This window comes from Schistocerca serialis, chromosome 2 (assembly GCF_023864345.2).
Source record: "Schistocerca serialis cubense isolate TAMUIC-IGC-003099 chromosome 2, iqSchSeri2.2, whole genome shotgun sequence".
NCBI classification, from domain to species: Eukaryota; Metazoa; Arthropoda; class Insecta; order Orthoptera; family Acrididae; genus Schistocerca; species Schistocerca serialis.
The window spans coordinates 786,283,717-786,296,412 of record NC_064639.1 but is presented as its reverse complement, the minus strand read 5'-3'; the positions used below and the strand labels follow the sequence as shown (position 1 = coordinate 786,296,412).

At 41.5% G+C, this 12,696-nt stretch overlaps 1 protein-coding gene across 5 annotated transcripts in view; it reads left to right on the top strand.

Annotated features, from left to right (window-relative positions):
* Positions 1 to 12,696, top strand: part of LOC126458007 (prominin-like protein) — a 517,920-nt gene that overhangs the window by 107,793 nt on the left and 397,431 nt on the right. For all 5 annotated transcript variants that reach the window (XR_007585562.1, XM_050094783.1, XM_050094784.1 and 2 more), the window contains exon 2: positions 3,568 to 3,978. Coding sequence is in view for 4 of the 5 variants with exons in the window: in XM_050094783.1 (XP_049950740.1) it covers positions 3,738 to 3,978 (241 nt within the window). In the remaining variant the exon portion in view is untranslated. The remainder of the gene's footprint in view (positions 1 to 3,567; positions 3,979 to 12,696) is intronic.

Below are 12,696 nucleotides of genomic sequence, written 5' to 3'. Positions count from 1 at the left end.
TGTGGCAAATATGGGTGTGATTTAAGAAGTTTCCAGAATGTCTTGCGAAATCGATACAGACATGTTAATTGCCGAAGTTGAAGGAAGGCCTCACATATGGGATCCATCGCATGAGGACTACAAGAACCGTGAAATGCGATTGAAGGTGTGGCTAGACGTCTGTGCAAATATAATACTCGGCCTTGAAGGTCTGAATGAGGCAGATCAGAAAAAGTGTGGAAGTAGACGCATATTTTCCTTGTATTTTTATTGTAGTTCTATACAAAATACAATGATATACAATTATAGCATTATAGACATTTACAAGTCCAGTTTATGCACAGTACAAACATTGATTATGTTGAAAAACTGTACACAACCGCAAATGTTGGTCATTGAGATCAATGGCTTGTGTTCAGTGAATTTTTGATTCCTGCCAGGGCACAGCTCTTCTACCGACAAAATATTTCGCAAATTTATCTCGTACAGTATTACCCGATTTACTGACAGGTGTAGTTTCTGCCACATCTTCGAAGCCGGTAACATACAGGGTATCTTCAAAGTTGTATCCGTCTCTTACTCGAACAAAAGTAGGCAAAATGCAGCACGTTTTGATAATAGATACTGCTAGATCAAGATTGACATTCAGGGGCCGGTGAAACACCCTCCACTTGTGGCTTAATATTCCGAAAGTACATTCAATAAACCTTCGGGCTCGGGTAAGTCGGCAATTGAAAATCTTCTTTTTGTGAGTCATGTTTTTTCGCGCATACGGCCTTAACACATGTTGTGTTAATGCGAAGCCTTCGTCTGCCACAAAAACATATGGCACTGGAGAGTCATGTGTACCTGGCAGTGGCTTTGGTGGGGGTAACGCTAATTTTCCTTTTTCCAGTTTCCTTCAAAAGACGCTGTTTTTAAAAATATTTGAATCACAGTTCCTTCCGTATCCTCCGACGTCAATGAACGTGAAACAATAGTTAGTGTCACAGATGGCAGTAAGAATAATGGAGAAATAATTCTTGTAATTGAAGAAAAGTGATCCACTTTTGATAGGGTTTACTAGACGAATATGTTTTCCATCCAGGGCTCCGATGCAATGAGGAAAATTGGCGACATTTCGGAAACCATGGCTAATTTCGTTACATTTGTCTGTTGAGGGCTCAGGCATGCATTCTTCTCTTAACGTAGTCCAAATAGTGGCGCTCACGTGCCTTGTAATCTGTCCAATTGTTAATGCATCCATTAAATAGAGTAATGCAGATCTGTAAATGTGTTTCAGCTTCCAAGATACCTGTAACGTGTAAAGCATATATTTGATACTAATGTACATTCACAGAGAAAAGTAGACTTAATTCTAGGTATTAAGTCGGCTACGCTGACATAAAACCTTAGATGTATTCCTTGTTAAAATATATATGTACGCGTCCCCAGTAATAAAAGACTTAGCGGCCTTGTTATTTCAGTTGACAAGATCCAGACGAGATGGAAAACTGCACGGGATGCCTATTTTAAAAGCCGCTCTAGAATAAATCAAACGAGGTCCGGATGAACAGCGACTAAGAGACCAAAATACATCTACCATGAGCAGTTACACTTTCTTGACCGTCTCCGAGATGCAACAACAGAGAGTAACTTTGACTCAGTATCAGTCGTGCAAGATAATCTGTATAACAACAATGCACTCGCAGAAAACAGTCGAGACGAACCCTCTGAAGAACAAACCGATGATGTCCGACTGAATGTCAACACCGAAAAACAATCGTTCAGAAGGAAGAGGCCTATCAAGAGCACAGAATTTGAAGATAATTTACTTACATTATTAAAAGGTGGTAAGGAAAAGGAGGAAGACGACGACCGAGCATTCTTTGTTTCGCTGTTGCCCTCTGTGAAGACATTAAATGTTGAACAGAAGCTATTATTTCGTACTCAGGTACTTCAACTGCTTATGTCGATTAAGCAAACAAATCAGGCTAATTTAAACATACACCCCCCAGCTCCCATCAGCTCTTTCCACTATCCACCGACCTATTTTACCTACGCCCCACCTTCAATATCCCAACAGCATCCTAACCAATCAACGCAGTACCGCAGGGATCCGTCCGTACAGACACAAATTGCGACTCCCCATCCCTCTCCAGCCCAATCAACGTCATCATCATCTTGGGAGATGTTATAAAAATTATGGGAATTCAGTAGTAATACAATACATATGTAAAATTGTCTATTGCCAAACGAATATAATACATAGTTGTAGCAAAGCTTTGAATGATTAAATATATTATTAAACTTAATCGTCATCCGAGTAATAGGTATCCTTCTGAGACTTGAAAGTGTCAGGTTGTCTTGTATTTTGCTGACAAGCTCGTCAAAGCAACGAATAGACATACGAAAATATGCATTAAATTTCTCTTAGTCTTTGCGCAATTCGGAATACAATATGACGAACACTCCTTTCGTACATCTTTGTTCCACCATAGGATGCACCCAAAACCGTCTCTCGCGCGTGGAATTTCTCTTTTTGTATATCATATAGGCTGAAATGACTTATACTTGCAGCGAGCTCATCTCTATACATCCGATCAAACAGAACGATGTGTTACACCACAGATGAGATCCAGCACAGTGCAGGGAAGACCGCGTTCACTCGACTGCACACAACCGCGCGCATCCGCCCGACTGTGTGAACCATGACGCGGGTCCGCCAACCGCGCGCGGAACGCGGACCATCCGCGTAAGTGTGCAACGGGCCTTAAGGATCTGGTCGTCGAAAGGGCTTTTAATATTTTTACTTTCCTATTCTGATCTCCTTACGATTTTCTGGTTTTTCAGTTATACTCAAACTTATAGTATTCCATACTCAGAACGGTTAAAAGATTGCTTTGTTTAATCATCGTCCTGATTAATTCGCACCTTAGCAATCTCCCCCAACCCCCTCCCCCCAGATAATGATGTGGAAGTTAGTTTCTCTCTGCAGATATTTTTTTTTCCAGTGATAGCAGCTGTCATGCGATTTAGACGACTGCATGTACTGAGGATTCGATTTGCTTTCCTAATAGACTGATTTCCACTGCCTCCTGTCTCCTTACCTTCGATATCGGTTCATCGTTCCGCCTGCAGTTGCTGCAGCCGGTATGTCCGTTCACCAATCGTTTCACTTTTGCGGACAGGACAGTATGTAACGAGCAAATACCAGTATGGAAGACTTCCATCGGCTATCAGGATTAAAAGAGAGAAGAAGAAAAATGTTCAGCTGTCACGGACGAACTTGTGGATTGTCAGATATGCTAGCCACATTCTCACGGAATCGTAAAAGGAGGATTTCTGTATACTTTTTGCACAGTATACGCAAGTTCGCGCGCACCGACGTATGAGCTACTTTTTTGCATTCATTTGGGAAGCAACTATGTTCACCGTTTACATTAGCCCTTCAGTTTACCGATGTAATATACCTGTAAGCATTGTTGAACATTTATAGATGTAGCATTGTTACTTTCTCAGGTGTCAATTTTATCGTCCAGTCTGCTTTTTTATTTCTCTGTTCGTTTCTACGCTGCGATAATGAAGCTTCTCTTTTTCATGTTTCAGGTAGTGCGAGCGGCGGCCGCTAGGGGCGCTGCGGCAGCCAGCAGGCGTCAGCCTGTCCCGTTGCGCACAGATTAGTTGGCGCTCGGCGGCGCTTGGTTGAGGTTGTTGGTGCGAGGTGTGGTGTGGTGTGGTGTGGTGCGGTGCTGTGCTGTACCGAAACACGCAGCGCCATGAGCTTCACCATGACATTACCGACAGCTTTGGTCATCACCATGGCGACGCTCGGCTGTGCGCCCAGTGCTGGTGGCACGACCAACCTCACGGGATACTTCGACTCCCCCTTCAGCGAGGCCAAAACGTCCAACAACTATAATTCCTCATCCAGCTTCAATCCTCTCGGAATGGGTCATCTCTACTACGTCACTAATTATTTCATTGACCTGGTCGTCAAGAAAGATTTACTACCGGAAGGTGAGTTATTTTTGATTGATGGTTTACAACGGTTTTTAATAAACTGAATGTGCGCTCGAAAATGTAGATGTGTTTGACGGTATTGTTGTAATCAGTTAATTAGTTTTCCTTTTACAAGGCCTTCATCAGACACATTAGTTAAATAAATTTATACTGTAGTACATCCACATCTTTGTGCGTTTCATTTATAAATCTTAACATGTTTTACCAAACAGCGACGAGGAAGACTCAATCAGCGTAAACGTGTTCTCATAAATTTAACTACAAATGACTTGGAGCTAGGTATAATGTAGGTAACTGTTAGACATATCTGTGGTTGAACGTAGACACAGTTGAATTCTATGCCCCCCAAATTTATCATTTCAATAGCCTTTTGTGCTAGGTCATATTGTCCAGCACTTCTTGCTTGCTACACTTTAGTGTTTTTTCCGGACCCTTGTTGGTGTTGCGAACTTACTGTTCCTGTGTAACCCCTGAGAGAAAAAGAATTTTTCGTTGTATTTCGAGGAGAGAATGAGAAGCGTGATAACAAACGGAAAATAGTTCTGTAAACAGCGAGTAGATTTGCTGCTTTGAGATGTAGCATTGGTATGTAGACATTTAACGAAGGAAGAGAAAGTGACCAAGTTAATTACTGCTGCAGTAATTGCTTTCTCTTCCGTTTGTCGCTCTTAATTTTTAGTGTAACTTACTGCATTTGCTTTGTTTCCTGTATCGAGAAAATGGGATTATTAGTGATCTCTACATATCTGACGGAGAATTTCATTCGAAGAGTCGCTGAATCTTGCTAATTAGATGTCATCGTCAGGAACAGTTAGAGTTTGACTGAGCGTCGGTGAATCACACATAAGGATATTTTTTCAGAAAAAGTTGTGTACGTGGCAACTATTAATAGAATGAATGAATGTCATGTATTTTTTAAGTTGTCACCAAAGACATTAATTTTCGTCCGCTGCGCTCTTTTGGGAGTGTCATACACGTTAACGTTGAATTTTTCTCCTAATATATCTGGGATGTGCTGGGCACCCTGTTTCAGGCAGGATGGAGCCATAGGCTCGGGCAGAATCTTAGTTGAGCCATATCTGCGCAGTTAAGACTTTTTCATCCATGTTATACTGTGACTGTACACTCATAAAAGGATTGTGCAGTGGCGTAATGTTCCCCGTATCGCGCAAACCACAGCTGACGTAGGTCGAGGAAGTCCCGGCACCACTTCGGAGGGTCTTCGTTTATCACTACAAACGAAATTTTCTTTATTCTTTTGAAACAAGGCACCAACTGATGATAATTAAAACTGTAGAAAGTACATGTGACAAAAATAGTCCGGTGCAGTCTTGTTAAATAAAGGCAATGATGCGAACTTATTAACCATAATATACTTTGTTTTCAGGATTGTGAACATTATTAGAGCTTAAGTTTTATCACTTATTTTGGATATTTCTCAGGATACAGTGTGATTATATTATTTGTGGAAAATGAATTTTTTTACTTGATGGCGACTTCTGAAGAATAATTCATACTGGCATATGGTAATCCAGTTTTCCGTACTCTCGTCACACCATAGTGCACAACTCACTTCTTCACCTGATCTGAGTGAAATTCTTCTTCAGTACATCCATTTCAACAGTTCTTTTTTCCCGGTAAGACAATTGGGAGTGGCTTGGGAGACGAAAAAGTAAATACTTGAGCAATACTGTTCTAACAGTGACCAAGAGATCGGGGTTTAAATACTGCTCACAACGTACACAGAAACTTCGTGATGAGGAAGTATGCCATATAGGTCTCAAAAATAACTTCAGAAGTGTATAAGGAATTGGACGCCTTACATACGAATCATCAATTGAGGGAATCACAAGCTGAGATGGAATAAGATTAAGGAAACAGCGGTGCCCTTTTCAAAGGAATCATGTTAATATTCTCCTTAAGGGTTGTTGGGAACCCACAGAAAACTTCAATCTGGATGGTCGGGCGGGTACACACGGTACATCGCTTGATGATGCCAAAGAAATTATGAAATAAAACCATACGTCATCTCCATTATATGGTAAGATCATGGGGATCAAAATTTTGCATCTAATACATTTTTGTATTCTCACTATGAAATAGTAGACTGTCCAGTGACGTTAAGTGATTACCTTCAGAAACCTAAATAACTACCTTTTCTAATGCGACACGTGCAGGAAGTGTCAGTGATGTTCTGGAAGGTATCGACAGGGATGTGAAGCAATGCCGATTCCAATACCGTGGCCAGCTACGTTAGGTTTCTCGGTTGAGAATCCATGGCGAGAACAGCCCGATCGAGGTGGTCCAACAGATTTTCGATTGGTTTTACGTCTGGCTAATTTGGTGGCCAAGGGAGTACGGTAAACTCACGCTGGTGCTCTTCGAACACCACACTTAAGCCACGAGCTGTGTGACGCGTTCGATTGTCCTGTTGGTAGATGTCACCGTGCCGACGGAAGGGGGGGGGGGGGGGGGGGGAGGAAGCTGCATGTAGGGGCGGATATGGTCCCCAAGGATAGATGCAGACTTGCGTTGATCAACTGTGCCTCCCACAATGACGAGATCATCAGGGAATGCCCCGAAAACATTCCCCAGACCATAACGCTCCCTTTTGGTTGCGGAGTGTTAGCTTTCAGACGTTTCACGCCGTATACGCCAACGACCGATTCTCCGATGGAGCTTAAATCGTGATTCATCTGAAAAGGCCACCTGTCGTCTCTTGGTGAATGTCCGGTTGCGGTGCTGACGTCGCCGGTGACCAGCAGTCAGCATGGGTGCAAAACAGGCTCCTGCTGCAGAGGCCCATACACAGCAACGGTCGCTGAGGAGACAGTGTTAGTAACCCCTTGGTTCGTCTGGCTTGTCAGCTGCTCAATACACCTATGCGCCCGTACCCATATTCGAATACGTCGCTCATCCCTGTTATCTATGGCCCGTGGTGCACCAGTTACCTTGGCGCCGGTTTTGAATAGCGCTGTTTTGGCATGAACGGTGTAGGCTATTTCAATCACCGCGGCACGCGAACCATTTAGAGACTTAGCCGTGTCGGAAATGCTTCCACCTTTGGACCGAAGGCCAATGATCATAACCTGTCAAATATCAGATAAACCGCTCCCGTTAGAGGTGTTATAGTACGTTGACATCGAAAATAGGCGGTGGGCGCATTAATTTGACTGCTTAGTAATGGGAATTTTTGAATTTTCTGTGTTCAAGCTGTTGTTGGTACTGCTTAAAGCAAAAACGGAGGCCCTCAGTTTGAAGCCAAAGAATTTACAACGACAAAACTGAGAAAAACTTAGTTCCGTTATCAGTTCTGCTTTAAATCTCAGTGAACAAAGCGTTCTTCTTTAAGCACTGTTGGTTTCTGAGTGTATTTAAACCTTTCAGCTGTTTGACTTAAGATAAATTGATGAACAGCGAGATGAAGGTTAACCATTCCTTACCACTCACTACTACATTGCTATTCATGGCATTCTGATACAATGGTGTCCAGAGATCACATGAAAGTCTCGTACATTGACAAATAGTATGGCTCATTGACTAAGGTGGTGTCTCGTTCAGCCGAGCGGTTCTAGGCGCTACAGTCTGGAACCGCGCGACAGCTACGGTCGCAGGTTCGAATCCTGCCTCGGGCATGGATGTGTGTGATGTCCTTAGCTTAGTTAGATTTAAGTAGTTCTAGGGGACTGATCACCTCAGCAGCCGAGTCCCATAGCCCTCAGAGCCATTTGAACCATTTGTCTCGTTCAATTCTCAGTTGGATCCCACATTTTTTTTCTTTCATTTGTAACTACTTTCCCATCTGGTAATGATTTGTATTTGCGAAAAATTACGAGTTTCACTGAGATTTGGAGATCCATGTTTAACTGTAGGTCACCCTGCAACTGCTTGGCTAATTCACTGCAGAGGTGGCGTAAGGCAAGTAGATACCACCCCAACAGGAGAGCAATGCCTAGTAAAACACTGCGGCACTCAAACCAGTCTCTGAGTTAAGGACAACTTTGTCCTAGTCACAAGTGTCATTTGAAGGTTGATGTTTAGCATACATGGCTACTGTCATACATGGCGCAGCGATTCGTAGTGGCCCCAAGTTAACGAATTACCCGTGGGGTGATTGACTACTTTTTAATTTCCGTTGTTGTTGGTGTGCCTTCCCTAATTATCATGTTAGAAGCAGAATGGTTTGGTAGGATGGGGAGTACTACTACATGGTCTCAATGGCATTGTCTCAGTATATATTCATTGACAGCCCTACAGCATGGACCACGGACAGACAAAGCTGATTTTACTGCAACTCAATTTCAAGAGACTATGTCTCGATCTGGGTGTGAACCAAGATCACACGGTGAAAAGCATGATGTTGTTGCAATGCTCCATATTACTATTTGTAGGATGCTTATTTTTTGTACTCGCTGATAACATTGACGAACTAGAACTACATTCTTCGAAATTATCATCGGTGAAAATGCAGCACAAAAAAGAGCCCAGGTTACGATCTACACCGTGTGTTGATCATCAAATTCCATGGGAGGACAAGCTCCACTGCAGAGAGCTGAAGTCACTCGCTTTACTTTGTCTCGTACGGCGTCCTTTCATACGGGAGGCGTAGAGTTTCTACTTCGGCTCACTACAGTTGTGGTGTAGTTTGTCAAGTGACTCGCCTTTAACCCGCATCTTCCTGCCACTTGGATGCGTCACTGCTTATTACCATTCGCGAGCAGCTTGTCTTTGCACACTGTTGATCAGTAGTATGCACTATTCGACAAAGTGAAGGTTTTCTGTAATTGTCTGAAGATGAAGGACACAGTTTGTACTCGATGAAGTGTGTTTCACCGCAGAAGTGCTGTAGGACCTTCTCATGCCAAGTGATTGAGATTAATAAAAAAAGATTTATTCTAGATTACATTACAACATTTTTGATATCTTGTTGCCACAGGAAAAGAAAATCAGTGATCACCACTTGAGTCTTCACCATCCTCAGACAGAATGGCACTGCACACAATGCTCTCCTCTCCCATTCCATAAATCGAAAACACATTGGATAAATTGTCAGTTCTGAGGTCATGGCTATTAGCAGATCCAACACATGAGTAGCTATAATTACGGAAAAACTTCATTGAAATCAGTTGTTTCAGGATAAATTTCACTCATCGAATGGAAGTATATTTTATTATGATTTGTTAGTTTCGACAAATTAGTGATCTTCAGTATCTTACTTTAGCAGTCAGTCATCATCATCTTAGTATAACACTAATATCATGATATTTATATTTACAATACAAAGACATAGAATATGTAAATTTCCGAACACATCATGGCGTTATCCTTCAATGAAGAAGATATTGACTGTCTGGTAAACTAAGCTTCTGAAGACGACAGATTAATTTGTTGAAACCGGTTAAGCATAATAAAATTTATTTGAAACTGATGAGTCAAATTTATACTGAAAATTACAGTCATGAATAAAATAATGAATTTAGTTTATTTGTTGATTAATGTACTTTTATTTACAACAAATAATTTGTTAAAATTTTAGTAAAATTGCCGATATTTTGGCAGCAAAGAAATTAATTTTTTACTCACTTCAAAGTCACGCCCATTCTTTCTTTCAAAGTTACGTATTTCCTCATCTTGGTGTCCATCAATCTAAATAATGGTGTCAGTATAATACAGGGTACCGCTGCCATACGACAGAAATGGAAAAGATCTTCAGAATATTCTGGAAGTCAATGTGAAGCTCCGAAACATAAGCGGAAACATATTCTTCTTTGCCGTATTTTGAGTTTTTTCATAATAACCATACTTGCAGCAATAGCAGTTACCTCCTATGTGAGAAACATTTTGTATATGAATAGGCCAACAACATGCTGACTGACGGCAGGGAACCTACCACGTATACATCTGAGCTACAATGAGCGGTACTTGTGTTTTGTGCTCCGAAGACAACCTAAGAAAGAGCTCACTGCATTCAGATGCACATCTTCCTTGTGGAAGGAGCCTGACTTCGCTACCACTAGTGCTGTTGCTACTTGTGTATGTAGCAGCTACTGGTACTTCATACAGCGGGGATATATCGCCTCCAACATTTTAATATCATCGGTAAAAAGTCGTAGTAGGACATATTCCACGTAACTTGGTCATAGTTGCTGTAAAATGATCGATGTTGTACATATACTTCACTGTGCTGGTGGTGGTTCACCTCTGAGCAGAGTTAGTTTAGCAACACTCACTTATTGTTCGTGGTCGATCGGGAAGTTGTAGAGATGCGATATATTTGTGCTGGTACTGCGTTCTTGTGGTGAAGATGAATTTCTTTAATTGTCGGCAAACTTCATACCTCGTAATAGGACTAGCATAGCATTCAAAATATGAACGTCAGTGACTCCTGTCAGGTGTGTGTGATTGACGTAGCACAGCTTATCAGGAGAGACACAGTAGTGCTACAAAATTCTGTGATTGTGTGAAAGAGATGAACGTAATTTATTTTCGCCCCATTCACAAAATTATTCGTGTCGTACGAGATGACCCATGTTTTTCCGCTGTACTCGCTTTTGATATCACAGACGGATGGAATGCAAGATAGATTGATGTCAACCAGTTCTGCATGGGATTGTTTTATAGTAAGCCCTACACGTCTGGGCTGGTCTTTTCATACTAGCAGATTATCAGCTTGTACAGCTGGCATTCAGGTTTTACATCCTATTAAGAAAGCTTAAGTGACTTCTTTTTAAGTGTGTCGACATTTTAATGGGTGCAAGAACGGTTTGTTGCATGGCACCATAAAACGAAAGGTAATGCTAGAAACTGTAGCTGCTGTAGCCATCGTTTGAAGTTCAAAGGTAGATGAGTAGTCTATCCACGAAACTCATAGAAACATTGCGACAAGACGACGCCACCACTCGGCTGATAACCAGAGAAGAATTTATCAGTGGAATACGCCGAGAAAGATTGAATATGCAGATATATGCGATTGCAAAGTGGAAGCAGCGCAATAACACAGTGCGTGAACGTGTACATCCAGCGATTAATCCAAACAGAAAATCACAACACAGGTGCAAACAGTATGTGCACAGATACACTGACATGTAAACACTCTCTGAAATCAACAAATTCAGGATAGTACCTGCAAGGCCTGATACGTTGGCCGACTATGTACACTTTTCAAAGAAATAATATTACTTTAACAACTACACAAATTCATAAATTTCAAATTAAGCCGGTCACTCGTTCAGTGGCAAGAAAAGCTGTCTTCAATCCTAAAGTTGGCTTGAGGGCTGCAGTGCTTTACTAGACAGTTTAACGCAACCTCCGAAGCACGATAGAACTCAACCTTTTTCACGTTAATAAATCATTGCCAGAGATGAAAGAAGTGATAAGTGACAGAAAACAATCCAACGACTGACTGAAGACTGAACATGGATCTTTGTATTTGTAGTCTGTCACGCATTTAGCCACAAAGCTGCTCTATTCATCAGTATAAAAATATTATAGAGAGTCAGTAATATTATTGAAGGCCCTAAAACGCAATTATTCATTCGGGAGGACGACGGTTCAATCCCGCGTCCGGCCATCCTGATTTAGGTTTTCCGTGATTTCCCTAAATCACTCCAGGCAAATGCCGGGATGGTTCCTCTGAAAGGGCACGGCCGACTTCCTTCCCCATCTTTTTCTGATCCGATGAGACCGATGACCTCGCTGTCTGGTCTCCATCCCCAAACAACCCAACCCAACCCCCCCCCCCCCCCCCCCCCCGCAATTATTCGGCGAATCAGAAATTTTCACTAATAATAGCGAAGACAACAGTGAGATGCTAAATGAAAAAAATAGTCTTCCGTAAAGTTTAACAAGGATATCTGCTCAGTTCAGTACATTTCAGCAATGGGCAATTGAGCTATAATTGGCTGGATAAGGTAGTTCCAAGGTCAGAGACATACCACCTCCAGTTGTTTCAGGCCCAGTAAAGTACTATGGTGTTCGACTAGTCTTCAGGTTGAGGACATTTTTATATACTTTCGCTGTCAAATAAATGTAGCCAAAGTAAACTATGTTGTAAATTCCACTTTGTGGTGGACTGTCGTAAACTAGTCATAGTGATAATGGACGACGCGTAGTTTATACCATTTTTGTTGCCAGAGAACAACTCGTTCGAAACACCGCTCTTATATCTCTAAAACCTAAAGTGCATGGAATACAGAATCATATGCGTAGATAGTTTTTCTGCTAGAAATGAAGTACTATGTATTAGTCCTGCAAAGAATGCCTACTCACTACTTTTTGAAGAAACAGGCCAGAACTATGATCAGCAACAGGAAATTAAATTTTCATTTCGGCCGAGCCCACAGCATAAACTACCTCATATGACATTTTATAATGAATAATCCCAGTTAATCTGCAATAGCTTAATTAGTAATGTTTCTTTTCCACTATAATCGCGCTTGTCATGGTGCCCTTCTCAAGTAAACCTGTGAACAGTATTGGTCAAACTCGTCCCTACTACCCAAGAGTGGGTCTACCTGCTTTCATGGTGGGCGGTAGATGCTAGGTGGTAGGGGTTTTAAAAACATTTTGTTAGGTTTTCATAAAATTTTGTCTAAGTATTTGGTAAGTAACTGTTATTATTATTATATGCTTTAATTTGCTGTAACTCTGCTTTATAAATTTTATAAAGTGAACTTATTTCTCTAATTTATAAATCACTGACGAAGTTACTGTGGA